The sequence below is a fragment of the Lycium barbarum genome, chromosome 2 (assembly GCF_019175385.1).
Source record: "Lycium barbarum isolate Lr01 chromosome 2, ASM1917538v2, whole genome shotgun sequence".
NCBI classification, from domain to species: domain Eukaryota; kingdom Viridiplantae; phylum Streptophyta; class Magnoliopsida; order Solanales; family Solanaceae; genus Lycium; species Lycium barbarum.
The window spans coordinates 13,399,165-13,426,326 of NC_083338.1; the positions used below are offsets into that span (position 1 = coordinate 13,399,165).

The 27,162-nt window shown below is 29.3% G+C and overlaps 1 protein-coding gene and 1 non-coding gene across 4 annotated transcripts in view; both read right to left on the bottom strand.

Annotated features, from left to right (window-relative positions):
• Positions 1-26,957, bottom strand: part of LOC132626207 (photosynthetic NDH subunit of lumenal location 5, chloroplastic-like) — a 34,181-nt gene extending 7,224 nt beyond the window's left edge. Inside the window, exons 1-7 of one of the 3 annotated variants that reach the window (XM_060340991.1) lie at positions 26,779-26,939; positions 25,636-25,824; positions 24,601-24,751; positions 24,302-24,390; positions 23,497-23,551; positions 23,293-23,378; positions 22,233-22,649 (exon numbers count right to left, since the gene is read on the bottom strand). In XM_060340991.1, coding sequence (XP_060196974.1) covers positions 22,497-22,649; positions 23,293-23,378; positions 23,497-23,551; positions 24,302-24,390; positions 24,601-24,751; positions 25,636-25,824; positions 26,779-26,802 — 747 coding nt within the window. In that variant the 5' untranslated portion in view covers positions 26,803-26,939 and the 3' untranslated portion in view covers positions 22,233-22,496. Of the gene's footprint in view, positions 1-22,232; positions 22,650-23,292; positions 23,379-23,496; positions 23,552-24,301; positions 24,391-24,600; positions 24,764-25,635; positions 25,825-26,778 lie in introns of those variants that run through there. The other 2 variants (XM_060340990.1, XM_060340992.1) reach the window with 2 other exon arrangements.
• On the bottom strand, positions 2,344-2,417 carry TRNAV-AAC (transfer RNA valine (anticodon AAC)). Its single transcript has one exon. It is a non-coding gene; the product is annotated as a tRNA-Val (tRNA).
• Positions 26,958-27,162: the final 205 nt, after the last annotated feature.

Sequence of the window (27,162 nt, forward strand, 5' to 3'; positions counted from 1 at the left end):
AATAAGCTTGGCCAAACACGCTATAAATATGTAAATATTTATTACTACTAGCATCAAATACTCCCTCCGTCCATTTTTATTTATTTTGTATTGATTTGGCACATACCCTTAAGGATCCAAAAATATAATGAAAATTTTATTATATCACCCTCAATTATTACTAAGTCATCTAATGATTAAAAATCAATAAACATACTTTAAAAGTTGTGCAATCACTAATAATGCTTTGATATTTTCAACTCAATAATTAATAATAAGGATAATATATGTATGAAATGATAAATTATCTTTTGATTTTCTAAATTAAACAAGTAAAAATGGATAATTATTTTTAATACACATGATAAATAAAAGGGGACGGCAAATTAATTACTTGCAGTATTTTAGGTAAGTTGATAGTAGAAATTACTTTTATTACTTCAATATCCTGCATTATAACCTATTATTATAAACAATTCATTGTATACTCTTTCTTTTATCAATTTGGGAGTACCATCAAGCTTTTTGTAATTAATTTGAGTAAAATTTGTGGAAAACCTCAAGCAGATTATCTACATTCTTGTGCAGACTATCATTATATTCACTAGTTCTAACCGCATATATAAATCTTATTAGTAATGTTTCTACGCTATATCATTTCACTGTAACTAAAGAGTAAAGATTACCTCCTATAATTTGTTCTAATAAGTAAACTGATTTGTGAAAATTACCTATTATTGATTTATGAAAATTACGTATAGTTTGTTTTAGGTCATCTTATAGGCAATAAATTTACAATTTTGTCGTATAATAAAACTGAGTTAATAGCGCTTTTGGTCTCTTAATTATTGATAAATTCTACTTTTAGCCCTTCTCATATTTATTTAAACACATATAACCTTCAATTACTTGCAATGCACTTTGGATCCCTTTTTGCCTATGAATATTCATAAACTTTTAGAATAATTAATCGTTTCACCTATAGGTGGATCTAGGATTTGAAGGTGGCGGGTGCTATAATTTTCTTCAATATACATCTTGTTAGGAACTTGTATTTCGGTCAGGTCCATCTCTTTTTACTTTATTCAGGTCAACTTAATAGGCTTTTTTTTTTTATTTGGTGCAAATATGAAAATTACATCTCAAAAATCAAGAAACGAACATAATTAACATCTTAGACAAGAAATCACACCCATTAACAACAAGGTAAAATCAACATTTTCATCAAAGGACTTGCATTTTTTATGTATATAAAAAAATGAACTTGCACAAGTAAAATATTATCCTCAATAGGGAAATTACACCAATCAAAATTAAAACAAAAAATAGTAAAACTCTTCAATAGGTATTTACACCCCATAAGTAAATGTAGAATTAGATAAATTACAAGTTCTAAAAAATAAATCATAAAATTCATGTTTTTTTCAAGCAATGCTTACGAAATTTCCATCAAAATTTAAGTAAAGTGATTTAAATTGAATTTAAGAATTATACAATACCATAAATTTTTATAATACCCTCCCTCTGTCTATTTTTATTTGTCCACTATACTAAAAATATATGTCTACTTTTACTTGTATAGTTTGAAAAACCAAGACATAATTTACCATTTTACACCTATTTTACCTTTATTATTAAGTACTCTAATTCAATTCTCATTTTATTTATTGCTTACTAAGAGTGTCTCAAGTCAAATATAGACAAGTAAACATGGACGGGGGGAGTAACAAACAAAAGAAATTATAAAATAAAATAAAAAAATTGAATTTTGATCTCAATCCAAAATTCCCATTGAGACCCAAAATTTTCAATTTAATACTCACAGATTTGAAATTAAGAGAAATGCTTAATTGAAGGGATTTTGAAGTTTTTATTTATGTGTTCGCGCTAGAGATCATAAATAAAATAACAGAATAGAGGAAAGACAATATAAATAATAAAAATAAGAAAATTGGGAGAGCCGAAAAGGAAATTACAGGTACAAAGGAACTAAAAAATACAAAGAAAAATGAGAGTCAGAAAATGTTCAAGATAGATTCAAACTTGTGTCTACCAGCCATGACTCTTTTGTCTAATTTGCTACTAGGGGTGGCAGGATCAAATATTTAACCTAGTTTAAGTAAATTACAACATAGATATATAAAAGTTTTGTCAATTTAGGGAGTGTCATGCCACCCCACCCTAAAGAGCGGATCCGCCCTTGATTTCACTGTTAATTATCTAAATATTATCATATTGTTACTCTACTTTTGTGGGTAATCACAACGACCAAAACCAAAGGTTACCAATAACTGAGGGACCAAAAATACTATTCTCCCAATAAAAATTGACTGTCAAAAGAAAAGGAAAAAGCAAGGAGGAGATTGGCTTCGCCCGGACTCGAACCGGAGACCTTCAGTGTGTTAGACTGACGTGATAACCAACTACACCACGAAACCATATGCTCAAGCTTCGGGAGTAAATAATTATAATATTCTTTGTACAGTTGACAAGATTAACTTCATGCGGTCTCTGTTGGGTTTGAGGACCAAAAGCAACAACAGAAATGGTAGTAACAGTGAGAGTAAACTCACTAAAGCCATTAACATGGACTCCATTTCTTTCTTCTCTAAATAGCTTCAATTGGCCTTGTTCTTTTATATCTATTCCAAGAAAACATTCAAAATCAACACCCTTATTTAGTTAAATGGCAACTAGTGAGGCAGAGCCACAAATAATGACCAAAGTTATAGACTCACATTTACATGTTTGGGCATCCCCACAAGAGGTAGATACATACCACTTATTCCATATTTCACTACAAAAATCTGAAATTAGTTATATCTGTTGCTATATTAGTTATATACCTCGTAGCTAACATAATTTTTTGATAATCTGTCTATAAATATGATTAACGACGGATTTTGTTGTTTAACTACAAAATTTGTCCGCCACTAATTCTTATTTTTTAGTACTCCGTTTGTCCCAATTTATGTGGCACAGTTCGAATTTCGAGAGTCAAACAATTTAATTTTGACCTTGAATTCGGGCATGAAATCTTTAAATTCTAAAATAAAATTTACATATTTAAAAATTACATAAAAAGAACTATAAGTCACAATTATTAATAATTTAAAATATTTAAAAGATATATGAAAAAATTATTATAAAAAAAGATTTGTTTGAATCTCGAAATCTAAAAGCTCACAAGATTTGGTACTTTCTTTTTCGTGGGGATGTGGCAAGATTATGTTGAAGTATGAGGAATTAATGGTTGAAATTTGTTAGGCTGCAGAGAAGTACCCCTATTTTCCTGGTCAAGAACCTAGTTTGCCTGGTCATGTCGATTACTTGCTGGAGGTACACCGTAAATGCTTCACCTTTTTCATATTTAAAGATGTTTAATGATCAAGTGATGATGTTAGTAGATGCTACTTTAGTGCTCTTCTTCTTTTGTTTATGTTTGGTATGAACTGAAATTGTTCTTAAACTTAATAATTGTTCATGATTAAACATGTTCTGGTGTTTGATTATTTTAACTTGTTGAAAATGTTTTACCAAAGGGAAGATCAGTACTTGGTTTAGTGTGGTGAAAAACATTTCTTTAAAAATGATTTCCTTGATAATATCATTTTTCACCGGGTATGTTGTTGATGTTGTTGTTGTTGGTTATATTGAATTGTTAACTTGATTCTTTAAGGAGAATATGTTATGATTTTATGAATATGTGTGAATGGGAAATGGTCTTTTGTACCTTTTCATTCCTTTACTAAATACTTCATTTCCCTCCTGATGAAACAAAAATTCTGATCTTCTTCTTCCTTCTTTTATGCACTTCAAATAATTTTTGTGTGTGATTTCTGGCGTCTTTTGCATTTCTCGTTCACTGAGATTTGAGGTACCGCTACGCTGGTGAGTTAATTAGTTCTATCCTGGTAGGATATATTCCATAACCTCGGGTTGATGGGAATAATTTCCTGAAGGAAACACTGTGACTTCAGTGAACTCGAATTTTCAAATTCTGGTTTAGATTGTTTCCTCTCATTCCAGATTCCGTTTTGGATTATTTTTTACTTCCAAATGTTTCCTTTATCAAATATCTAATGTTTATTTCCTATCAGTTTCTTTCGTGAACACTTAGAAGTTAGTGTCAATTTAATACTCAACTATCACAATCAACCACAATTATCAGTCATCACCATTATCCAACACTATCCCCAATTAGCACCCACAACTACCAACTCTGATCGTCTTATAATATTTTAAAAAATATTTAGTAATAAGTAGTATATAATTAGAACATAAGTTATATGTGACAAGGTCGGAGTGGCCTCCGTGGCGGACAAAATGAGGGAAATGAGATTGAGATGATTCGGGTATGTGAAGAGGATGCGAGGATGCGCCAGTCAGGAGGTGTATAGGTCGGCGGTAGTAGGAGTTAGAAGAGGTAGAGGCAGGCCGAAGAAGAATTGAGGGGAGGTGATTAGAATTTAGACAGGACATGACACAACTTCAGATGACTGAGGACTTGAACTTAGATAGAAATATTTGGAGGTCGAGGATTAGGGTAAAAGATTAGTGGGTAGTTGAGGAGTTCCACACTCTGTGTAGGAGACGTAGGGGCTAGCCTCCTCATGCTCTCCTCTTCTCCTTTTTCGTAGTATTATTTCGGTATGGCATAGCTCATTATTTTTTAACGTGTATGGCATAGCTCATTTGTTATTTTTTGTCATCCTGCATCGATCACATTCTTTTGAGCCGAGGGTCTATCGGAAACAACCTCTCTACCCCCACAAAGGTAGGGGTAAGGTTTGTGTACATCCTACCCTCCCCCGACCCCACTTGTGAGACTACACTGGGTATCTTGTTGTTTGTTATTGTTATTCTATTATATTAATTTAGTATTTAATCAAAATTTAATCTCTTTAATTTTGGATAAAGACAAGCTTTATACATTGGAAAATATAAATAGTCTTAATTATCTAATATTCATATTGTAAAATAAAATTTTAATCTTCAGGTGTATATTCAAATTCAAATATCTAAGTTTTAATACACATTTTAGTATTTAAATATATATTCAGATTTAATTTTTTAAATTTTAACGTAAACAAATCAGGCCTAAGTAAGGTGTGACCAATATTGAAAGGAACAAAGCAAGGTAATTTCAAAAGGTGTTATTTTGACAAATGATTAGATTGTCTCCATGCAGAATAGAAATACGTATCAATGTCTCCAAGAGGTGGTGGCAAAGGATTAATTTTACAAAAATAATTAGTAGCTGTATACATTATTTCTTTATTAATCTTCATTCTACTTTATTTAGCATTATTTCTTTGCTAATCTATTCGAAGAAGAATGATATATATTATATTTTCTTAATGAGAAATTTTTATAGCCTGTTCTTTGTTAAATTTCATATTAATCAAACTATGTTAAACAAATTGAAAAGCAAGGAGTAACAATTATAGTGACTAATATAATAATTTAAATAAAATTGCGACTAATCTATATCTATATATATAAAAAAGGAGAGGTACAAGCAATGTGGTTAAGCCAAGTGGCAAGCTAATAACAAGTCACTTGGCAATTTTAAGACAAAGTTAATGAGAATTAGGACAAAGGTTTTTAATAATAAAAAAATATCCCATAATAATTGATATTTTAATTTTTAAAACTAAAAAATAAATTTTAATTGAACTTTTGAATTCAAAGTCATCCTAATTTTTCTAAAGGTGGTTACAACATCTCATCTTTATCCTTATCAATTACAAAATTTGTATATTATAATAGAAAGAGAAAAAAAAACCGTGAATTGAGATAACTATGGCTATTTATGCATTGATCCATTTAACAAATAAAATAAAGTAGTAAATAATATCTCTCTCTCTCATAATGATCTTGAATATATCAAAAATAAAAGATAAAACATCACGTGGAGAAGATCATGTTATTGAAATCATAAATAATAAAAGCTACAAGTAAAAAAGAAATAACAAAAAAATTTAAGCAAATTTTTTTTTTAAAAAAAAATAAAAATAACTTTATCACATGGGCAATTTCAATAAATGTAACTAAAACCCTTCCTTTTATGTTGAAAATAAATGGTAGATATTTGTGAATTTGTTTTTTTTTTGTAACAAAGAAAAGAAGATTAACAAATTTTAAAAAGAGAAAAATAAAACGTAGGCCAGAGGTTAAAAACAAGGATACGGAATGTTAATTGATCATCTTCTGTTTGGTCTTCCCTTAGTATATTAAAATTTAAATTGATCTAATCAGTTGCAAATATTTCACTCAACTCAAATATATAGATTATAAGATAAGAATATCTTAAAATCTTATTAAAATATGCATTGTGTTTTAAAATATCATGCAAGTGGTGTGGTTAAGCCAAGTGACAAGTTAATAACAAGTCACTTGATAATTTTAAGGCAAACTTAATGAGAATTAGAAAAAAGTTTTTTTTGTAATTGCTATCAATTTGATTAATTAAATTTTTAACTGAAAAAATAAGGTTTAAAATTTTGAATATAACACTAGCATATTTATCTAAAACAACTTCTCATCTTTATCTTAGAATCGTAATTATAGGACTTTTCAAATTCAGATTTATCCTTCTAGAAAATAATTATTTATTAACCAATGAATTTCTCTAATTCGTTTTCTTCTTATTTTTTTTTCTTTCTTTTGTAAAGTCGGATATATTCTAAAGTGTAAATTTAAAATTTAGAACATAGGTATGATTTAAAAAGCTATATTATTTTTTTAAAAAAAAAAAAAGTTATATTAGTTAAACAAAGCAAATTGGATACAAATGCCAGCACAACATTTAAGATACCTATAATATGAATACTACTCCTACTCCTACTTCTAACTAAAAAGAAAGATATATACTACTCCTACTTCTAACTAATTATTTAAAGATAATTATGAGCTTTATGAATATGAATATAATATCCGAAAATACTTACAGGTTGAAGCTTTTGAATTGAAAATAAATCAAATCAAATCTTATCCAAACTTCTGACTTGGAAAAAAAATTAAGTTTTAACCGTGGTTAAAACTTTTAAATTGAGAAAACATAACTCCAAACGAGTGCTATATAAAGAGGACGGTGGAATGACAAAAGTGATATTGATGAAAAAATTAGTCCTTTTTTGCTTAAGAATTACAATATATTTCTGAAGGTTATAAAATTCTCAATTTAATATTTTTAGAAGAAGTTCTAACAGTGAGAAATTTTATTTCTCCCATCTGATTTTAGCTTAAAGTTGTCCCTATTTTAATGCTTTTTTACATTGTTACAATGTAATTTTTTTTATTGTTAGATTTTTATAAGTTTATCGGTAAATTGTGCATTTTCTTGCTCGATTAATTGTAGCAATCAGTTGTTTGCTTGATTTACAATTTTACAATGAGTTTTAAACATGATGAATATGCTATCAATTTTTTATTTATGCATTGATCGATAATTTCATTGTGTTTCAGGTACTAATTTTTCTGCTTATAGTCCACGAGACTATCAATCCTCACTATATCTTCATCTTTTGCAGATTCACAAGGTTATGATAAGGCAACGACCCGAACTTAATTATATTTCACTTTTTGATGCTTTTCTAAATTTAATATTTTTTGTTTAATTTCTAAATTTAATAGACTATTAATAATAGTTTTTTTTATCAACTTTTCGGTTGCAAGATACCCGATACTTTGAGTTTATTAGTAATGTCATTTTTCTTTGAACTTTTTTCAAGTTTGTAATTTCAAGAGATTCATGCTACACAAATTGGTGAAAGCATAAAACTGTAGTAATTATATCAAATTCGGTGACTGGGAAATTGTCTCACTAGCTTTTTTTTCTTCTTTTTTGAGAATTGTCTCACTAGCTAGCATCAAATATTAAAGGTCTTATTCTACTAATTGTGAAATTTATGATGTTTTGACATCTCTATTATTAACATGATCCCTGCTCCTTTTTTCTTGATTTGGTGTTTTCAAGGGATCATTATACATGATTTTGGAGAAACTGATCCTGTGTTAATGTTTTAGTGTTCGGATATAGATTTAAATTTTAATGTATCTTATGTATGACTATATATGTTAGTGCCCTGACAGCCTCATCTACTTGGAAGAATCAAGATGTCCTTTTAATTCTGTATCAATATAAATGTAGTTACAATTTATTCTCTTATAAAGAAGAAATTTATGATGGTAAGTTTTCATTGTTTATTATTTTAAAAGAGTTTGTTGGATATCTTATTGTGTGGATATGAATATAATGATGAGGCCTAAAGTTTATGTTTTTGCATTTTAGAATTATTCAGAGTATCTCTACCTTTAAGGAAGTTAGAAAGACTGTGTACCCGATTGATACTAAATTACCAATTTTTAAATTGGATTCTCGGTGTTCAATGACATTTTTAGGAGAATGTTTAAGACAAGTATTTCAAATGTTATATGGAACCTTAATCCTTTTTTACCACCACCAAATTGAAATTGTCAACATATTTCACGTGAGTAGTTATAGAACTATTATACCTTGAAATTTTTCAAACATTATACCTTGATGGATACATATAAATTGTAATCTAAAATATTGGCTGTGGCATCTTCCTTTCAAAAAGTTAGTTCAAATTAATTTTAAAAATATATCAAGTAATAGCTAATATAATAATGATAGAGAAGAACAAAAAGAGAAAAAAAAAAAGCATACAAATAAAAAGAATGTCATAGAAATATAGAAGGATAGGATTTATTTGAAATTTAAGGTGAGAAAGTTTTCTAAACTGTTATTTAGAAAAAGCGATGGTATATAAATTAATCAAGCAAAGATTCAAGCAATAAAATAAAAATGAAAATACAATTAACTTTGTCATAGAGGTAAATTTCAATAATTAAAACTAGAAAAAAAAATAACATTGTTGTATGAAAAAAGAATGTATTAAGAGAAGAATAGAGATAACGTGAGGTTGTTTATACTTCAAAATGAATTCAATAAATTAGAACAGGAACTAAATAGTTGTAAAAAATAGTAACAAAGAAAGAATTTAATAAAAAGTCACATGGTAATATAAGATACTCAGTAATGAACATTACAACGATAAGCAATAAAGGGGGACGGAGGGGGGGGGGGGGGGGGGGAAATAAATAACAGTGTAAATTTAAAGATCAACTGTGGAATAAGCATGGTGACGCTTTAAGAAAAAGTTACTTTAAGACAATATAAACAGATAATATAATAACGATGTTAGTTTCGAATTCAAATTAATAGATAAAACTTTAAATAGTGTGATTAATTAGGTTTTGGATGTACTAAAAAAAATGAATTTGAATTGAAAAGTAAATATTCTTGAAAAACTCACTAACGTTTTTTTATTTTGTGGTAACTATCAACTTTCATTAATTACCAAAAGTCAAGTTATATAATTTTGATATTGAGTTTCTCAAAAATGTTATCCAATGATTCTATTTGTATGAATTGTTTTCTTTGGTTTTAAAAGCATTTGTTTGTGGGTACATTGTATTGAGAAACAAGATTGACATTTAAATTTTTTATGATTGGTCTTTTAATATCTTCCGCGCATTGCGAGGGTACGTATATTAATATCTATATCTATATGTATAAAAAATGAGAGGTACAAGCAATGTGGTTAAGCCAAGTGGCAAGCTAGAAACAAGTCACTTGACAATTTTAAGACAATGTCTACTACTATGTAATAAAAATTAATTTGAATTAAAAGATAAGTTTTTTGAATTTATATTTTTTATATAGTAAAGTGGTTAAATTTGAATTAAAATTGTATCCTATATTTTAAATTTGGTGTATGTTTTCAAAATTTGAAGCGGAGGATAAGATTTCTTTTGAATTTGAACTGAAGAAATCTACATAGTTTGAAGTCAAAGATAGTTATCTTTTAAAAACAAATCAAATAATTGTCCTTCATAAATTAAGAAGCAGTCAAATTTCCAAAAAGAAAAAAATCATGAAGCACTTCAAATCAATTTTTGTATGCCAAAATTTTTCACGTCTAGGCTATACTTCTTTTTCGTTTTTCTTTTTCCTCTGAGCATACTTAACTAGCAGAAACAAATAGACTCTTTTTAACGATTTTGTAGGACTAATATCTAATGTTTTTTTCTTTCAAAATTTGAATTTATATTTAAAATTTAAAATATTTGAATTCAGATTAGAAAAAGTAAGTTTAATTAAATTATAAGATAAAAATACTTGAATTGAGATAAAAGAAATTTTAAAGAAAGATAAGAAAATCTGAATTGAGATAAAAGAATTCAAATTTAAATTTTAATCCACAAATGAGATTAGATAGGATATATCTTATTTAACCATAGAACTTATCAAATCTTATCCTAACTCATTAGATTAGCACAACAGGTCATTCAAATTTTAAATGCATAGCAATACACTTATATAAATACTACAATGGAAAGGAATGAAGACGTGTAGTTCTTCCCATCCCTCTGTTTTACATTGCATTGATAGTTTATTTATTATATGACATGTATTAGTTTTATTATGGTGAACTCTTAATTGAAGATTCATCTTTTTACTGCGTGCATCCTAATTTTATAAACTTATATCTTGATTAACATGATTTTGCAGGGCTAAATTAGAAAGGAGAAGAAGTTGATCCTATGTATGACTTTTAAGGTTCTTAATACTGAATTCATTATACTTTTGATATTATGATTTAGAATTTTTGAATTGCTAAATTTGACTTTTAGTTAAATCTTTCAAAGTTAATCCGACGTTCTTATCAAAATATATTCTGTTTTGGAATTTGAATTGCAACACATAATTAGTTGAATAGATAATCATCTAAATTCAAAATTAACTAGATAAGTTTTTTTTTTTTTAATTTAAATTGGTTTGAATGATTATCAACTATGCGATGGAGATGAGGCTTCTTTTGAAATAAGTTATTAGTTATGTGGCTTAGTAAAATAATTAAATAAATAAATATTAAATGGATTATCAACTTTTTAAAGTAGTTGGGTTCCCTAGCATATTTATTATTTAGTAGAAATATTATTTTATACAATATTATGTATTAGTTAGAGAATTGATTTTAAAAGAATCATATAAATTCTTTAAGTTCCTGTTGGGTACTTTTTACAATTTTCTAAAGATAAGTATTAAAATTTATTGTGCATCAACAAAGTAATACATTTAAAACTTATTTGTTATCAGTGAAGTAAACTTTTGGTAATTTGAAAGGAATATTTATAACGTTAATTAATAAAGTTTTTGAATGCATCAATGCATTTTTAGGTTTGTTAGCGTATAAGTGCGTTGATAAGTTTTTGTATGGAAATTAAATGGTTAAAAGATTAATATACCCTTGGACCACATTTTAGGTTTGTTAGCGTACAAGTTTGATTCAAAGTTGCATATCTTTTATCTATATGATATTGTGATATTTTGTTGATATTATCAATTCTCCATGATTTTTTTCTCAAATTTACCGAATTAACACCAATAGTAGAAAATAACTGTTATTATTGACAGAAATTATTCAATATATAGATGGTAAGTTAAACATTTAAAGAACGCTAAAAAAATCATTATATCTTTCGACGTGTGAAATTGCTATAGATGCTATATGTTTGCTCATATATAAAGATTATCATTAACTTCTATAATATTTAGATTAACAAGTATGGTGGTAATTATTTAAGAAAATAGTAGGACCATTAGCTTGATTCATACTTTAAAGTTTTCCATATTGGATGAGTTATTTCTATTTGTGGTAGAAGAAGGGTTATTTTATTTGACTCTACTCATTACTCTAGAAGCACTGCTCAAATAAAATTTTATTTTTTGTTTCGGTGTATTTGTTTTCTCTACTAATTAATTGTATGGCTATTATAAGTGCATGTATATCTTTTTTCTTTATTACTATTTTATATAAGCTTTTCTTTTTAAAAGGGTCGTATTTGTTTTGATTAATATGACATGATTTAATAAAGAAATTAAACAAAGACAAAACTTGATGCAATTGAAACCTATATGTTTTTTAACGCACACAAGTATGTATGATTTTTTTTGTAATGGTGGTATTTTTTGATTAAAAAAATATATCTTGCACATATGAATGTTGTGTGGATTCGCAATCAAAGTCAATGTGTAATTTTGTTTCCATATCTCATCACTCTATTAAAATTGCAAAAAAAAAAAAAAAAAAAAGAAGGATGCTAAATTAAACATGTGAAGAATGTACTTCCTTTATTCAGGGAAGTGATACAAGTTAGAATCCACTACTTGGTTCATTGTTGTAAGAGAATAAGTGAAATAGTATTGGAGCGTTGAGAGATCATGCATATTGGATGGTGGGGTGGGGGGGGGGGTATGTAATGTTATTTATTAAGAAAATGGTAAAAAAAAAAAAAAAAAAAGGGAGGGGGGGAGGGGATGAGTTATTTTTTATACTTCACTCAAAATGTTTGCCTTGGCACTTTTAACAAGTAACTTCTCAGAGTATAAAGTTTATTAGCATTTGAAATAAAAAAATATTTTAAACTACGGAGTATTATTATTATTATTATAAGAAAATTACATTATAAATAAGATCTTATAACAAAAGACTTAATAAATATAACCAGAATTAAAAATATCGGATATAAATAAACCCGATACCACATTAAAAAATTGAATATATAAACTAATTTCTCATATGGATAACTCTAAAACATAGCATTCATAAGTTCTTTTGCTTTCAGAATCACATTTAGAGTGAGTTACTAATTATAGTTGTGTCAAATAAATCTTTTCTTTTGTAATGATATGACTTTTATATGTCATAGACTTAAAAATTAATCAGGATTGTATGATGAACAAAGTTAAACCTAATAAGATTTGAATTTTTGTTAAATTAATGTAATCTGATGTGTTAAAATAAGTAAAATTAATAATTTAATATTTTACAAATTTATTTAAATATGTCAATGATAAATAATGATTTTTTAGTTATATCAAATAAATAAGATAATTATTTTTTTATGATTAGTTTCATTTGATACTCGCCGCGCATCGCGCGGGTACGAATACTAGTATATAAAAAAGGAGAGGTACAAGCAATGTGGTTAAGTCAAGTGGCAAGCTAAAAACAAGCCACTTGGCAATTTTAAGACAAAATTAATGAGAATTATAATAACATTTTTGAATTTAGAATGAAAAAATAAAAATAAATTGAAATTGAATAAAAAGATAAATCTGAAAATTTCAACAATAAAGCTTATCTAAGCTTAAATACATCAAGCTTATCTAAGCCTAAATATATGAAACTTATCTAAACTTATCGTAACAAATCCATTCATCAAAACTAAAATGCAGTATTATATTAAATGGATTATTCGATATTAAATTGATTCTTTAAAAGAAGTGAGTTGAAAATAACAAGAATGAGTTGGATATTAAGTTACATCAATTACTCTCTAACAAATAATTTAGTATTCCTGCCAATTTCCGATAATACAAATTAAATCCAATAAAAATGTAAAATTTTGAATTGGATAAGAAATTCGAATTTGGATACATCAAAAATTTAGTCCTCAGATTTCGTAGCATTTTTATTCAATTTTTTTAAATCTTTTATGTGGTTATTTATCATCTTAAAGAAGTATATTTTAACATGATGAAGAAAAACAAAAATAAGAGCAGCAGGGATGGGGGCATTAGGCGTGGAAACAAATTGATGGGGGTTGGGGTGTGGATAACAATTGTATTGCCTATGACATGCATATTTATTTGTCTTTTAAAGTAAAAAAAAATGTGATAGCTTTGATAATTTAAAATTTAAACACAAGACTACAAATATATATATATATATATATATATATATATATATATATATATATATATATTCTTATTTGAAATTGAAATGATCTGTTAAAATTTGAGTTTATCTCCTATTTGGAGATAAGGCAAATCGAGTTTAAAAAAGGAGACCAAAGCAAACATTTTGAATTTTAGTATAAATAGATAAGTACAATGTTTATGTTATATAATAATATTTACTGAAAGATAACGTATTTGAAATTAAATGTTCGGAATTTTAGTATAAATAGATAAGTGCAATGTTTATGCTATATAATAATATTTATTGAAAGATAACGTGTTTGAAATTAAATGTAATTTTTTTTAATAGAAATATAATCTTTTTGAAATTTGAATCTATTATCCTTATCCATATCTCCTTTTCGTTTTCCTATTTAATCCCTTAATGTGGGAGCCAACATTCAAAGCTCAACAGTTTTTTCATTTGCAATAATATGAAAATTATAATTCTTATTCTCATATTGTTTTCATTAGTTTATTGAAATTATTTGGTTCGCTCCTGATCATTCTTCTTTCTTTTGTGATATTTTCTAGATTCTTTAGGAGGTCACAGTTCAAGCCGTGAAAACAACCTCTTGCAAAAATGCAAGGTAAGGCTGTGTAGAATATAAACTTGTGGTCCGGCCCTTTCCCGAACTCCACGCATAGCGGGAGCTTAGGGCACCAGACTGCGCTTTTTTACTTTCTAGATTCTTTAAAGGGGTAGTTTTTATTTTTGTTTTAACGCATTACAATCCTCATTATTCACGTTTCTAATCACACTACTTATGTAAATTGATTATTGTTGTTTTTGTTGGTGCATTTCAACTTTTCTACAACATTTTTATCGGATTTATGTGCAGTAGAAAGTCTCAAGATAAATTCCTATCGCCAATGAGGATTAATTGAGTTTGTTTCTCAATGTCTCAAATTTATTACTTTAAAAGATTAATTTTGACTGACAACTGACAGGACTCAAGATATTAGAGTGGAGTTGTTACCACGAGAAGTCATGGATGGATAAGGTAGCATGATGAAACTTAATAGGCGGTTCGTGCTTAGAGAGAGTCATGCACAAAGTTTCGTGTATAAAGAAGCACATATTACTTGAACATCTGATTTTTTTCTTAATATATATATGTGTGTGTGTGTATATATATATATATATATATATATATATATATCACTCCGGAAGAAAAAAAATTCTTACTCTTATTCTCAGAGTTTAAGCTATGTGCATTCATCTTTAATTTCTTTGAACAAGATTTTGCGATCAATAGTAAGCACAAAGATTCTATTAAACAGACTATTAGTAGCATTTACCTAAAATAATATTTTTATCAACTAATATAGCTGCATGAACGTCTTCAACAAGATGGTCTAAAGAGAATTTGTAATATTAATATTCGATTAATCAAAAGATGAAAGTTCATTTTTTGTTTGACAGTTTGATTGGTTAGTAAGTCTTAAAACTAAGAAATAATTCCACAACATATTAAAAGAAGCACGTAATAAAATAATAGTATGACCATAATAAATTCAAAGTGTCAGGTATTTGAACAAAAAGATCAAGTTAAAAAAAAAAAACACACACAATTAAAAAATATGAAATTGTTGTTAGCTAACAAATATGAAATGCATGCTGAATTTCAATATGACATATATCTAACAAGATTAACTTAGTCATGAAAATGTATGTTTGACTTTTCAAGAAATGTATGTTTGACTTTTCAAATAAAACATTGAAAATATATGTTAGATTTTTTTTTTGGCAAGCTAATCCAGCTAAAAACTAAAAATATCAAATAATGAAAATAATTCTGGAGATCTTAATACATAAAACCTATACAGAAGAAGGATAATAGTCATAGGACATGAAGTCGAGTGTCACATCAAGAGAAAACCATGTATGTACCAGTATTGAAACAAGTTAATAAGCATTACAGTAATAATATTTGATTGAGATAAAGGAATTTGAATTTGACTTGAAATCTAATATTGTTTGAATTGCATAAAAAATTTATTTAAATTAAAAGATAAAATATTTGAAATTGAATTGAATTAATGGCTAGCTTAACATAATAAATAAAAAGAATTACACAGTTGCGATTAATGTTTGAATTAGAATTTAAACTGAATATAGTTAATTTAAATTTGTGTGCATTTTGATTATTTTTGCATTCTTAAAACATTTAATAATGAATATTATAAGGGTGTGTATACTTTGAATTAACTTTAAAGATAGGATAATTTAACTAAAATACTATAAGACTTAATTGATAAACAATAGGGCGATATATTAAATTATTAGAGCTTTGGTTACCATTAATGTAATATTTTCTAACTATATCATTTTTTGAAATTCATTACGGAATTTTTATAATCTATATAACTATTTTTAATAATTATTTTTTTATGTTACATACATCAAAATTACTTATACAAATAATTTCTAATTAAAATGTTATTATGCTCAATTATTAAAATTATACATGTTCAAAAGTTATTTTTCATATTTTTACTTCATTTATTCTATAAGTGCAATTAAGTCCATAATATATGGTTGGTACTTTCAGACGCTATATTTAATTTTAGAGAATAGATCTAATATACATCTAATTAATCAGTGAAGAATTTAGAATTTTAAGAAAATGGATATGAGAGACGGACCGCAGACATGAGATATCGTTGGATTCACGATTCCAATATATAATTGCCAAGAGATATGGGAGAATAAATAATCTTTTTCCTCATTAATTAAGTTGCTTAGAAATTACTTATAGTTGTTCTTTTATCACATGCAACTGAAAATAGTCCTTACTAATGGTTAAGAAATGAAAAGGGTCGGGGGGGGGGGGGGGGGGGGGGCTGTCAACAAGAGAAAAATATATATATCATAATATTAAAAAACTAAAACAAGAAAAGGTCAATAATAAAGGGTAAAAAGGTACTTAAAAGTTCAATTGAGATGGGCGTGGAGGGTAGAAAAAGTTATATCATAATATTAAAAAACTAAAACAAGAAAAAGGTCAATAATAGAGGGTAAAAGGGTACTTCAAAGTTCAATTGAGATGGTGGGGGCAGGCGAGAGTGGTGGTGGGGAGGGAGGGGGGAATGTCGTTGTTTAAAGTCGGGGGGAGGTGTTTAACTTTTAAAGCAAAATTAGAGGAAAAAATGGTTGTCACCCATGAAAATCATGATATAATTTTGATCAAAGTTAAATAAAAATATTATTAAGGGAGTAAAAGAAACTCCATACCTATTTAAGGAACTAACAAGATATCCTAGCACTTATCATCCGTCTTTTTAACTTCATAAAGGCTTTGTTATTAAATACATTGCATTAGAAGATAAGATGACAATTGAATTTTGTTAAAGTAATATTATATGATTCAATGTACTTAAACAAGTCAGATTAAAATTTGTCATAAATATATTCTTTAAATTTTCCACGCATCACGCGGGTATGAGTACTAGTTAATTAAAACAATCACAGCGAGCATTAGACTCAATGGAGAATTTGATTGAAAGTGAAATAACTCAGACCCAACAGTACTAACAGTCTTATCTTTGCCCGTCCAAGTGTCGAGAGCCGAAAAAGTGACAAAATATTTTACACTAAAAAAGTAAATTAAATATAAATTAGTTTATATTCCTTCTATCTCAATTTATGTTGGCATAATTTGAATTTCGAGAATCAAACATTTTAAATTTTGAACATGAATTCGGATGTGAAATTTTTAAGTTTTTTGAAATTAAATTTATATATTTGAAATCTATGTAAAACATTCTATAAGTCACATTGATTGATAACTAAAAATATTTAAAAAGTATTTAAAAGATATATGACAAAATTGAGGTTAAAGAAAAACTCATTTGAATCTCGAAATTCAAAAAGTATATACATAAATTGTGATTGAGGGAATAAGAAACAAAATGTGAAATTGTTTATTGTGTCCGGAATAAGAACAAAATGTTTGGCCATTAGAATTATTCATTTTTTTACGGAAATTCTTTTCACTTTATTTGAAAATCGGTGTTTGGCCATGAAATTTCAAATACACTTGACATTCTATTTGGAATTTGACAAAAAAAAAACCTAAAATCACGTTTTCACTTTTAATACAATTAAAAAACCATATATTCTTTACAAAAACTTAACTAACATAGCTTCATTTTCAAATCCAACTTCAAAAATTCCTACTTATCTTTTGGGGTGCAAGTGTCCAATATGCCACCTATTTATTTGCCTTTGGGATGGGACCAAGTTGAAATGGGGCACTTAGTCCCCACCGCAGAGTCACATGTCCAAGATTTTGGCAAATCCACATAGAAACAAGAGCAAGGATGTGGCAGAAAAACTCTGACCAAAACCTTAAAAAGAGCCTTATCATTTTGCTGTTCAATCAATTTCATTTGAAAGGATATAAGTCTTGGCCTCAATTAGATCCTCTTATTCATCCATCATAATCATCAAGTTGTGTGAACTCATGGACCACCTCCAATAAGCCTTTCTGTTATACACACACAATGGAGTAATCCCTCTATCTCAATTCTCAATTTATGTAATATAGTTCGAATTTTGAGAATTAATTTTTTTTTATTTTAATTATGACTTCGGACATACAATCTTTAAGTTTTTTTAAAAAATGATTTAGATATTTAGAAATTATATAAAAAGTAGTATACGTCACAACCATTAGGAATTTAAAATATTTAAAGGGCATAGGAATAAATCGCAGTCAAAGAATTTCTTATTTGACTCTCGAAATCCGAATTATATCACATAAATTGGGACAAAGAGAGTATATTTTAACACTTGGCCATTCCAAATCCAAATCCAGATAACAGCCAAAATGATGTATTCCTCCTCCACATATAATTTATCTGGAGCAACTTTAAAAATTTAGTAGGTTTAAATTAATTAAATAATTATCCATAATATTTGAGCTAAAAGAGGTCGTCTCAGGCAGTGGTATCAAACAAACGGACAAGTTGGGCTAAATTTAGGCAGGTTAAATTGAATTAAATTAATAATAAGGGGATTTCCCTTTTATGCTCACGAGGATAAAAAAAAATTACCTGAAAAATACACATTTTGAAACTATTACACTGTATACCTATTTAGAAACAACATTTACAAAATACACACCAGGTATATACGTTATATGCTGTATACATATAACGTCGGGTCACACATTTCAAATTTTGTATATCAATATGGTATACAACAATAATGCAACAGTATATTATTATAGTATACAATATACTGCAACAGTAAACTTTAAGGGCATATTATAATTTCAGTGAAGCTATATTCATTAATAGTGGAATAATCAAATTTTCAATGATTTCTTTTCCAAATTTGTTGCCTTCTCATAATATTTGCTACACTTTTTTCGAATTACTCTCAATTAGGGGTGTATATGGACCGGGTTGGTTCGGATTTTTCAAATACCAAACCAAACAAAATGCGTCGGGTTTTTAAATTTATAAATCAAACCACTAAAATTCGGGCTTTTCAACTTCTGGTTTTCTCGGGTTATTCAGTTTTTTCGGATTTTTTCTCGAAAAAGTCTTCATACAAAACATATGGCTTTTACTTCAAATATTTCTTTAGTCCTAGTAAGATACAGCTATACAACTAAGGTGTTTCTTAAGAAAATAACACACAATGTGAGATGGGTGATGACGTCGTATTAAAATATTCAACAAAAAAGATAATAAAATCGGTTAAAATAAGTATTGCTAATAAATAAGCCATAAAGAAAATGACTTTAATCTAAATACTAAGTTATGCTAAAATACGTACGGCTAATAAGTATTAATTACATGACAAAGAAAAAAATTAAGCTTTGTATTTTTACACTCTAAACCAATTATGCAAAACTAAAAAATAGATATCCAACGTTACTATCATTCCTAGTGTTCGAATTGAATTTCTTTTGTTAGCATTAGTGTTGAGTTGGTTTTGATTTGGACTTTATTTGATTTACTAACATCCATGGGATATAAAGCTTATTAGCATTCAAAATTCCAAGTTCAAGCTTAAAATTATATGATAAAGACAAAATACTATGAAAAAATTTAGGAAATATTTACAAATTACATACAAATAAATATTTTTATGTATAAAATATTTTAAAAATTGAATACACGTAATATCGGGTCGGTTTGGTTCGGTTTGACTTTGTTTAGCTAAAACCAAACCAAATCAAACCAATTATAGTCGGGTTTTTTTTTTCAACACCAAACCAAGTCAAATCAAACCAAACTAAACCACTAGTCGAGTTTTTTTCTCAGTTTAACTCGATTTATCGATTTGCTTTGTACACCCCTACTCTCAATTTGAATTTCCTTGACTCAAAGCCTTGAAGTTATGTTCTTCAATAATAGTATAAATTGTCCGATAGATTAACCTGCGGGACACAATACACTAACTTAAACCATGACAACACTTGACACGAAACTTTCCTAGGACCCCATAGAAGACATAAATAGTAAACCAAAACCAAATGCTTCTTTTGAACTATTCATTATTTTGCAATGTACTTCAGATTAGCTTTACTGATTAGCAAATAATTACAAGTAATTCTCCTAGTATAATTACCTCATCACCCTAGGACCGAAGTGAACAGCAATTAAGTTGAGTTCTCCTTTCTGGAACTAAGTAGGCGTTTGGCCATGAAAACCAAATATTATTCACTTCATTTGAAATTTTGGAGTTGGAGTTAAAGCAACGATGGAATTAGGATTTTTACTAATGGGTGTCAAAATATAAAAAATTAAACATATGACTATTAAGGGGGTTCAATACATAGTATATATACATAAAAAAATAATTCTTTTTACGTATTTACACAGTGTAATTTTTCAGCGAAGGGGTGTTGGTTGACATCCCTTGGATGCATGTGGCTCCGCCAGTGAGTTGAAGATGGAGCTGTGTATGGTTATAGTCAGAGGCGGATCTAGGATTTAAACTCTTAGAGTTCAACCTTTTAAATTTTTTAGCATTGAACCATTATATTTCTAGAGTTATGGGTTCATATCTACTACTTATTGTAAATTTAGTAAATTTTTACATATAAATTTGTACACCGGATCGAAAGATTGAGATTCAATTGAACCCAAAATTATTATGCTCCATCCGCCCCTGGTTATAGTTTTTGCAAAGAATATTTGTTGTTTGAATGTATTGAAAGTGAAAAAAGTGAAAACATGGTTTTAGGGGTTTTTTAAATTCCAAATACAACTTCAAACTATATTTGGAATTTTCATGGCCAAATGTTGATTTTCAAATAAAGTGAAAAAAATTCATGGCCAAACGGTCCTAAGATTTTTAACGCCCACACATTTCGGTGTAAACAAAGTAAATGGGCATGGTCGGGTAATAAAATTTAGCTGCAAATGTACTTAGTTTAAAAGTCCCATTATTCTTTGAAGTTCTTTGGGTAAGTTCACTCCTCTAGGAACCTTCTATAAAATGCACCTGGGCTTGTTAGCTGGAATTTTTATCGGTTGACCGGTACAAAAATTAACGTACAATTTGAAATGCAAAGAATACTTGGTGCTTCTAGCAGCTAACTTGGCATACAAAAGTTTACATGCAATAGGAAAAAATGAGTTTGATTTTGAACTCTGCCGATAGACGATTGGATTCTACTCATTTGTGGAATGATAGTAACTTTTTTGAGAGTACGCACGCACGATTGAAAACTCAATGGATAATGAGTCCATCCCTCTATCCTTTTTCACTTAAATATCAAACTTTTATCGGGCAAGATTTGAACTACGGCATGCGCCTAATGCATGCATCACAAGTTGTGCTCTCACCACTAGACCTAAGTTGCACTGTCATCGCTAGACCAAAGCCCTAGGAGCAGTATGATTTGGAAACAACTCTTCTCTTTTGGTAATTGAATATAGAAATACTCTATGCTGTGCTTATCAAGTTTGCAAACTTACCGAACATATAAACATAACAAGTTTTCTAATTGTCCGAGTAGCAGAATTTTATCTGTCACATGCAATAAAAGTTTTGGTGTTGGGTAAGTAATGAAACTAGGTCTCAAACTACTTTCCCTCTGTCTGAAAAAACCCTTACCTCGAAGCAAGCATGCAATTGGATTTGCCACATTTCTTTAACAAAATGGAACTATCTGGTATGTGCCCACTGCAGCCTGTTGTATAAGTTCTGATTGTCATACACAGGCACAACTACGCTGCGTAACAAGGACCAAAATTCTTACTACTGTTATTTTCAATGTTATCCGCTCATCGTTGGCTCAACTCTCAGAAAATATAACCATGCACTTCCATTGTTTTCATGTTTTGTCAAATCTAATCTAACCTTACCTACTCAAAAATAAACTGAGATCCCCATTCTTACTTCAGCATTAATCAAGACAAATGTAATCCAAATTAGTGGTCATAAAGAAGCAACAATAGTCTGTTACCTTCTATTGATATTCAATGTCAACTAAATCGCATACTGCCAGGTTACAGGAAAACAGCATACTCACTGCTAGCAAGAATTTTTCACCCTGTCATTCGAAATCCTACAGAGACCCAAAAAAGGAACAGGAAAAAAGCCTTGGGTTTGGATGAAAACTCACTACTGAGAATCCTCTATATATCTCGCGACGGGCCATTACATATGCATCGTATGCAAAGATCAAGAGCTAATATTTGTATTCTCGCCTTATGCTACAGGTAGCTCACCGCAGTCACTGATGACAACCCTCTTCCTTGGACGGTCACCCCTATCAGTCTCCTGGGACTCGATCAATTTCACAATGTCCATGCCTTCTAAAACTTGCCCGAACACAACATGCTTCTGATCCAGCCATGGGGTCTGCAATGCACCAAAATATAAATGCTTCCAATATCATGTAAATATCATGTAAAGTCAAAAATTGACTAAAAGTAGTTCCTTTTTCTACAATATGGCATATAGAACATACTAGGAATCAAGTGGGCCTTGCTATAAAGAAGGATAATTTGTTGTCAGACAATAAGCACCTGAAGTGACCAACTATAATAGTTTAAATATGATTGGCTAACCGAGTTATCCCGAAAATACCCAAATTCATATACTTCCATGTATATCCTTCCTTGCACAGGTAAGAATGAGAAAAATACATTTTTCTGACAAAAGCAGATGAAATTTGCTAATCCACTTTCCTTCTTCGTTTTTAGTTTTTAACATTCAAAGTATAAGCAAATAGTGTTGCTCAAAAGTAAATATTCACAAGCTCAAAAACATGGGTTTGCTGGTAGCTGAGAAAGAAAGAGCAAATAACAAAGAAGTAAACAAGTGGTTATTTGTTTCTAGGAATTAAGACCAGCTAAAATGATTTCTCGATGGTCGAAATACCAAACATGAGTATTTATAGTTCTCCTTCATATCATATACCCATTGCAATATGATAGGAGTACTATCTTAATCACGACTTTGCATCCACTATTCAGCTGATTGAGATTCCCACTCCACATACCTTTACAGTGCAAATGAAGAATTGGCTTCCATTGGTATTAGGGCCTGCATTAGCCATGCTAACAATTCCAGGTCCAGTATGAACCACTGCAATTAAACAAGGACTTTCATCACAAAACAACATTGTACACAATCTGAACCAAGGGAAGCCATTGCCTACAACAGGGAGCTTGACGCAAATTTTTCAGAAGAAAATTCAACTTACAGTTGAAGTTTTCATCCTTAAAGGTACGACCATATATGCTTTTACCACCGGTTCCCTACAAATAAAACAACCGATGCATGGGTGAAAGATTACAATGTGCAGACATGGCAAGTAAAATTTTCTAAATTATGAACTGCAAACGCTAGAACTCTTCAATCAATCTATGCATATTAAAAATTAGAACAGTCAAGTTGAGTGGAATAACACATTCCACTTGAACGGAACAATCAAATATGCCAGAAGAACATATTTCACTGAGCATCTTGTCTACCAGAATCTTTCACGCATTTAACTAGTGATCATAGAAGACATCCTATTCAGAAAACATAGAACAAGCAAAGTATATATCATGAAAGTTCATTACTTATCAAGAAGAATAAGTTTATATCATGAAAGTTGATCATTTCAGAATACAAAGATCTTATGTTGCTAGTAACAGGGAAATCTCACAAATACAGAACTGAAACAAATTGAAAAAATAACCTTTTCGTCTCTGATTTTCCATGGCAGAAATTGGAGCAATTGCAGATCCAAAAGACAAAACGATAAACCACCAAACAGAAAAAGAGAAACCACTAGGTAAAGAAACCAATTCAAAATTTTGCATTTCTTCCATTTAAAATCCTTTTCAAAGAGAAGCAAGGTAAATGAAAAGCTAAAGAATAAGCATTCCAAAACCATACTTCATCCAATGTACTACGGAAAATAAAATGAACTGGATGAAGGATGTGTGTGTGTGTGTGTCAAGAAGAACGCAATTAGAGGACAAATAGAAAAAGAGCAAACCAAGTATTGAGACACCTACATTTCCCTTATCGAAATCACCCCCTTGAATCATGAAATCTTTAATAACACGATGAAATGCAGAATCCTTGAAGCCAAAGCCCTTTTCACCTGATTGTAAGAAATCAATCCAAACTATAAGCAAACCGTATATGATAGAGATTAACTTAAGCAAGAAGCTCAAGCAATAAGGCAGAAGATGATAGCACTTATATCAAAAATGATAATGAGAAAAAAACTATGATAAAAGGCGGTAGCGAAAGTAGCACTAATATAACAACATCAACGATAATAATAATAACATAAAATTTACTACAGAACCTGTGCAGAGGGCACGGAAATTTTCTGCTGTCTGCGGCACATCATCACCATATAATCCAATTACAATTCGCCCAGCAAGCTTTCCAACAGGATTCCCAATGCTAATATCAAAGTAAACTTTGTGCGTCACTTTGGATTGTAATTCGGCCACCTGAATATCAGACTGATTATCAGATTTTGGATTGTAATTCAGACTGATTATCAACATCAACTAAGTAATGAACAAAATTATGGAACACGTCCCATGCAAAAGGCAACATAACACCATGTTTGCTGAAAACTGGACCACAAACAAGTTAACACATGTTCCAGGCTTAATCCACTGTTGGAATTCACTTTGCTACTTAACAAAAGAAAACATTGTATTATGTGACACTTTTCATTTGGTACACGTCTGACATCATTTCATTTTATGCTATTTTCACAAGTTTCAAGTATTAAAATTCACTAACTACTTAAAATTTCATGTGATATTTTCTTTATCAAACTAACCATTTCATTAGAAGGCGTTCCTTGAGTTTTTTCAAGATCTTTATATAAAAAAAATTCAAAAAGCTTCTTCATGAAGAAGTTGTTTTCTGGTACTTTTCAAAGAAAAATCCTTGTTGCACTCACAAATATTCATAAAAATTACAATTCCTTTTTTCAGAACCTTTAACAACTTCCTTTTCCAAAAAATTGCTCATATTTTCTTCTATAGTATCACTAATAAAACATATAGAAAATCTAATTTAACATCTTAAAATCAGTATCCAGTCTATTATTGTCATATAAAATCAGATGAAGGATCAACACTCAGCACCACATGCCTTTTACAGCCTATGTATTTATCTACGACTACTAATTAGTTCGTTTTACAGATGTTAAGCTATTTATAGAACTTAACCAGACAGGCTATTCCTCACAGAAACCCTAGAAAGCATATTTCTTAAATTTGGCATATTGACTGATTCTTCAAATTTTGAGGAAAACAAATAGAAATGCATAAACAATAAAGCAACGACTAATAAATTAGCTCAGCAAGCAAGCACAGACCTGCACTGAGGCTTGAATGGAGCCTGATAAACCACCGGTTTTCTTGTGAACCGAACTGTTCGATGAAGTAGCCAGACGCAACGAGCCAGAATATAAGCTTGATGATGAGAATGAAGATTTCACCAACTTTCGAGAAGCAGCATATTTAGGGTTTGCAACTCGCGGAACTGAGAGTGAGCCTAAATTCGACTGTAAAAAGAGAAATTTACGTCAGCTCAAAAGACAACAACAACAACAACAACAACAACAATGTCTCTATTTTCATATACTATTTAGGCTCCTTTCGTTGGGACACTCAAGAATTTGTGTTATTAAAGACGAGCTCAAAAACGAACCTCAAAAGTTGAAATCAGCGGTAAAAAGGAGAAATTTAAGTGGCTAAAAGATGACAACAACAACAACAACAACGTCTCTATTATAATACATAATCCGCTCTATTTCTGTTAAGATAAACTAGGGTAAACTGAACGATGAAGCACAAAAAATGAAGGGAAAATTTTAGTAATGTACAATCCAGCATACAAAATTACATTTGTGTAGCCATATTTTTAAATTACACCAATATTGACACTTTTTGACAGTATACAACATTATACAATAATATACAACTTTATACACCTAGTATAATAATTTATACAATGTATAAACCTTGTATAATAATTTATAAAACTAGTATACAAACTTATACAAGAGGTGTTTATACATGAGAGGGGTTTATACATAATGTATAAGGGGTGTTTATAGGTTGTACAGTGGTGGCTTGTGGTGGAGGAGCTGGTAGCTCGTTGAAGATGAAGGAGGAAGGAAAAAACACAAGGGTGAAAAAGTGGCTATAGCGGGTAATTAAAAGAAAATACGGGCTAAACCGGGTAAATATTAAAAATGAGAAAATCTAAGTCAGCTAAAAAGACGACAATGACTACAACAACAATAACAATTACTATGTCTTTATCTGAAACTAGTTATGGTCAGGTATATGAAACATTTATATCCAATCAGCTCTGCTAGGGCTCCTCCTTTCACTATAATACTCAACAAAATTAGTGTTACTAAGACAAAAATAGAGAATAAACTGAATAACGGATTTCAAAAGTTGAAAAAAGAGCTGCAAATTAGTTGAACTACAGTAGTAAAGAAACTCACGATTGTAGCAAATGTAGCTGCCATATTTGCCGTTTTGAGAGTTAACGGCAATAGAGAGAGAGAGAGTGGTGAGTGGTTGGTGGAAATGAGGGGCCAATAGATAGATAGAGGGAGTGACGGAAATGACGAGCCTCAATCCTCTTTGTATACACCGATTTAATTAGGTAAGATTTTTTTCGATGGTCACAAATTACACAATATTTACATTTTACAACATACTATCTTTTACTAGCTTCTACGATATAATTGAAGTTTTAGACTTGAGCATATAGATTAAGAAATTCAATTACTCCTAAAAATTAAGAGATATATTCACTAACATATCCTTAATTAAGATGGATTTTGAAACTATAATAGGTATTAAATTTGTTCATTGAATTAATA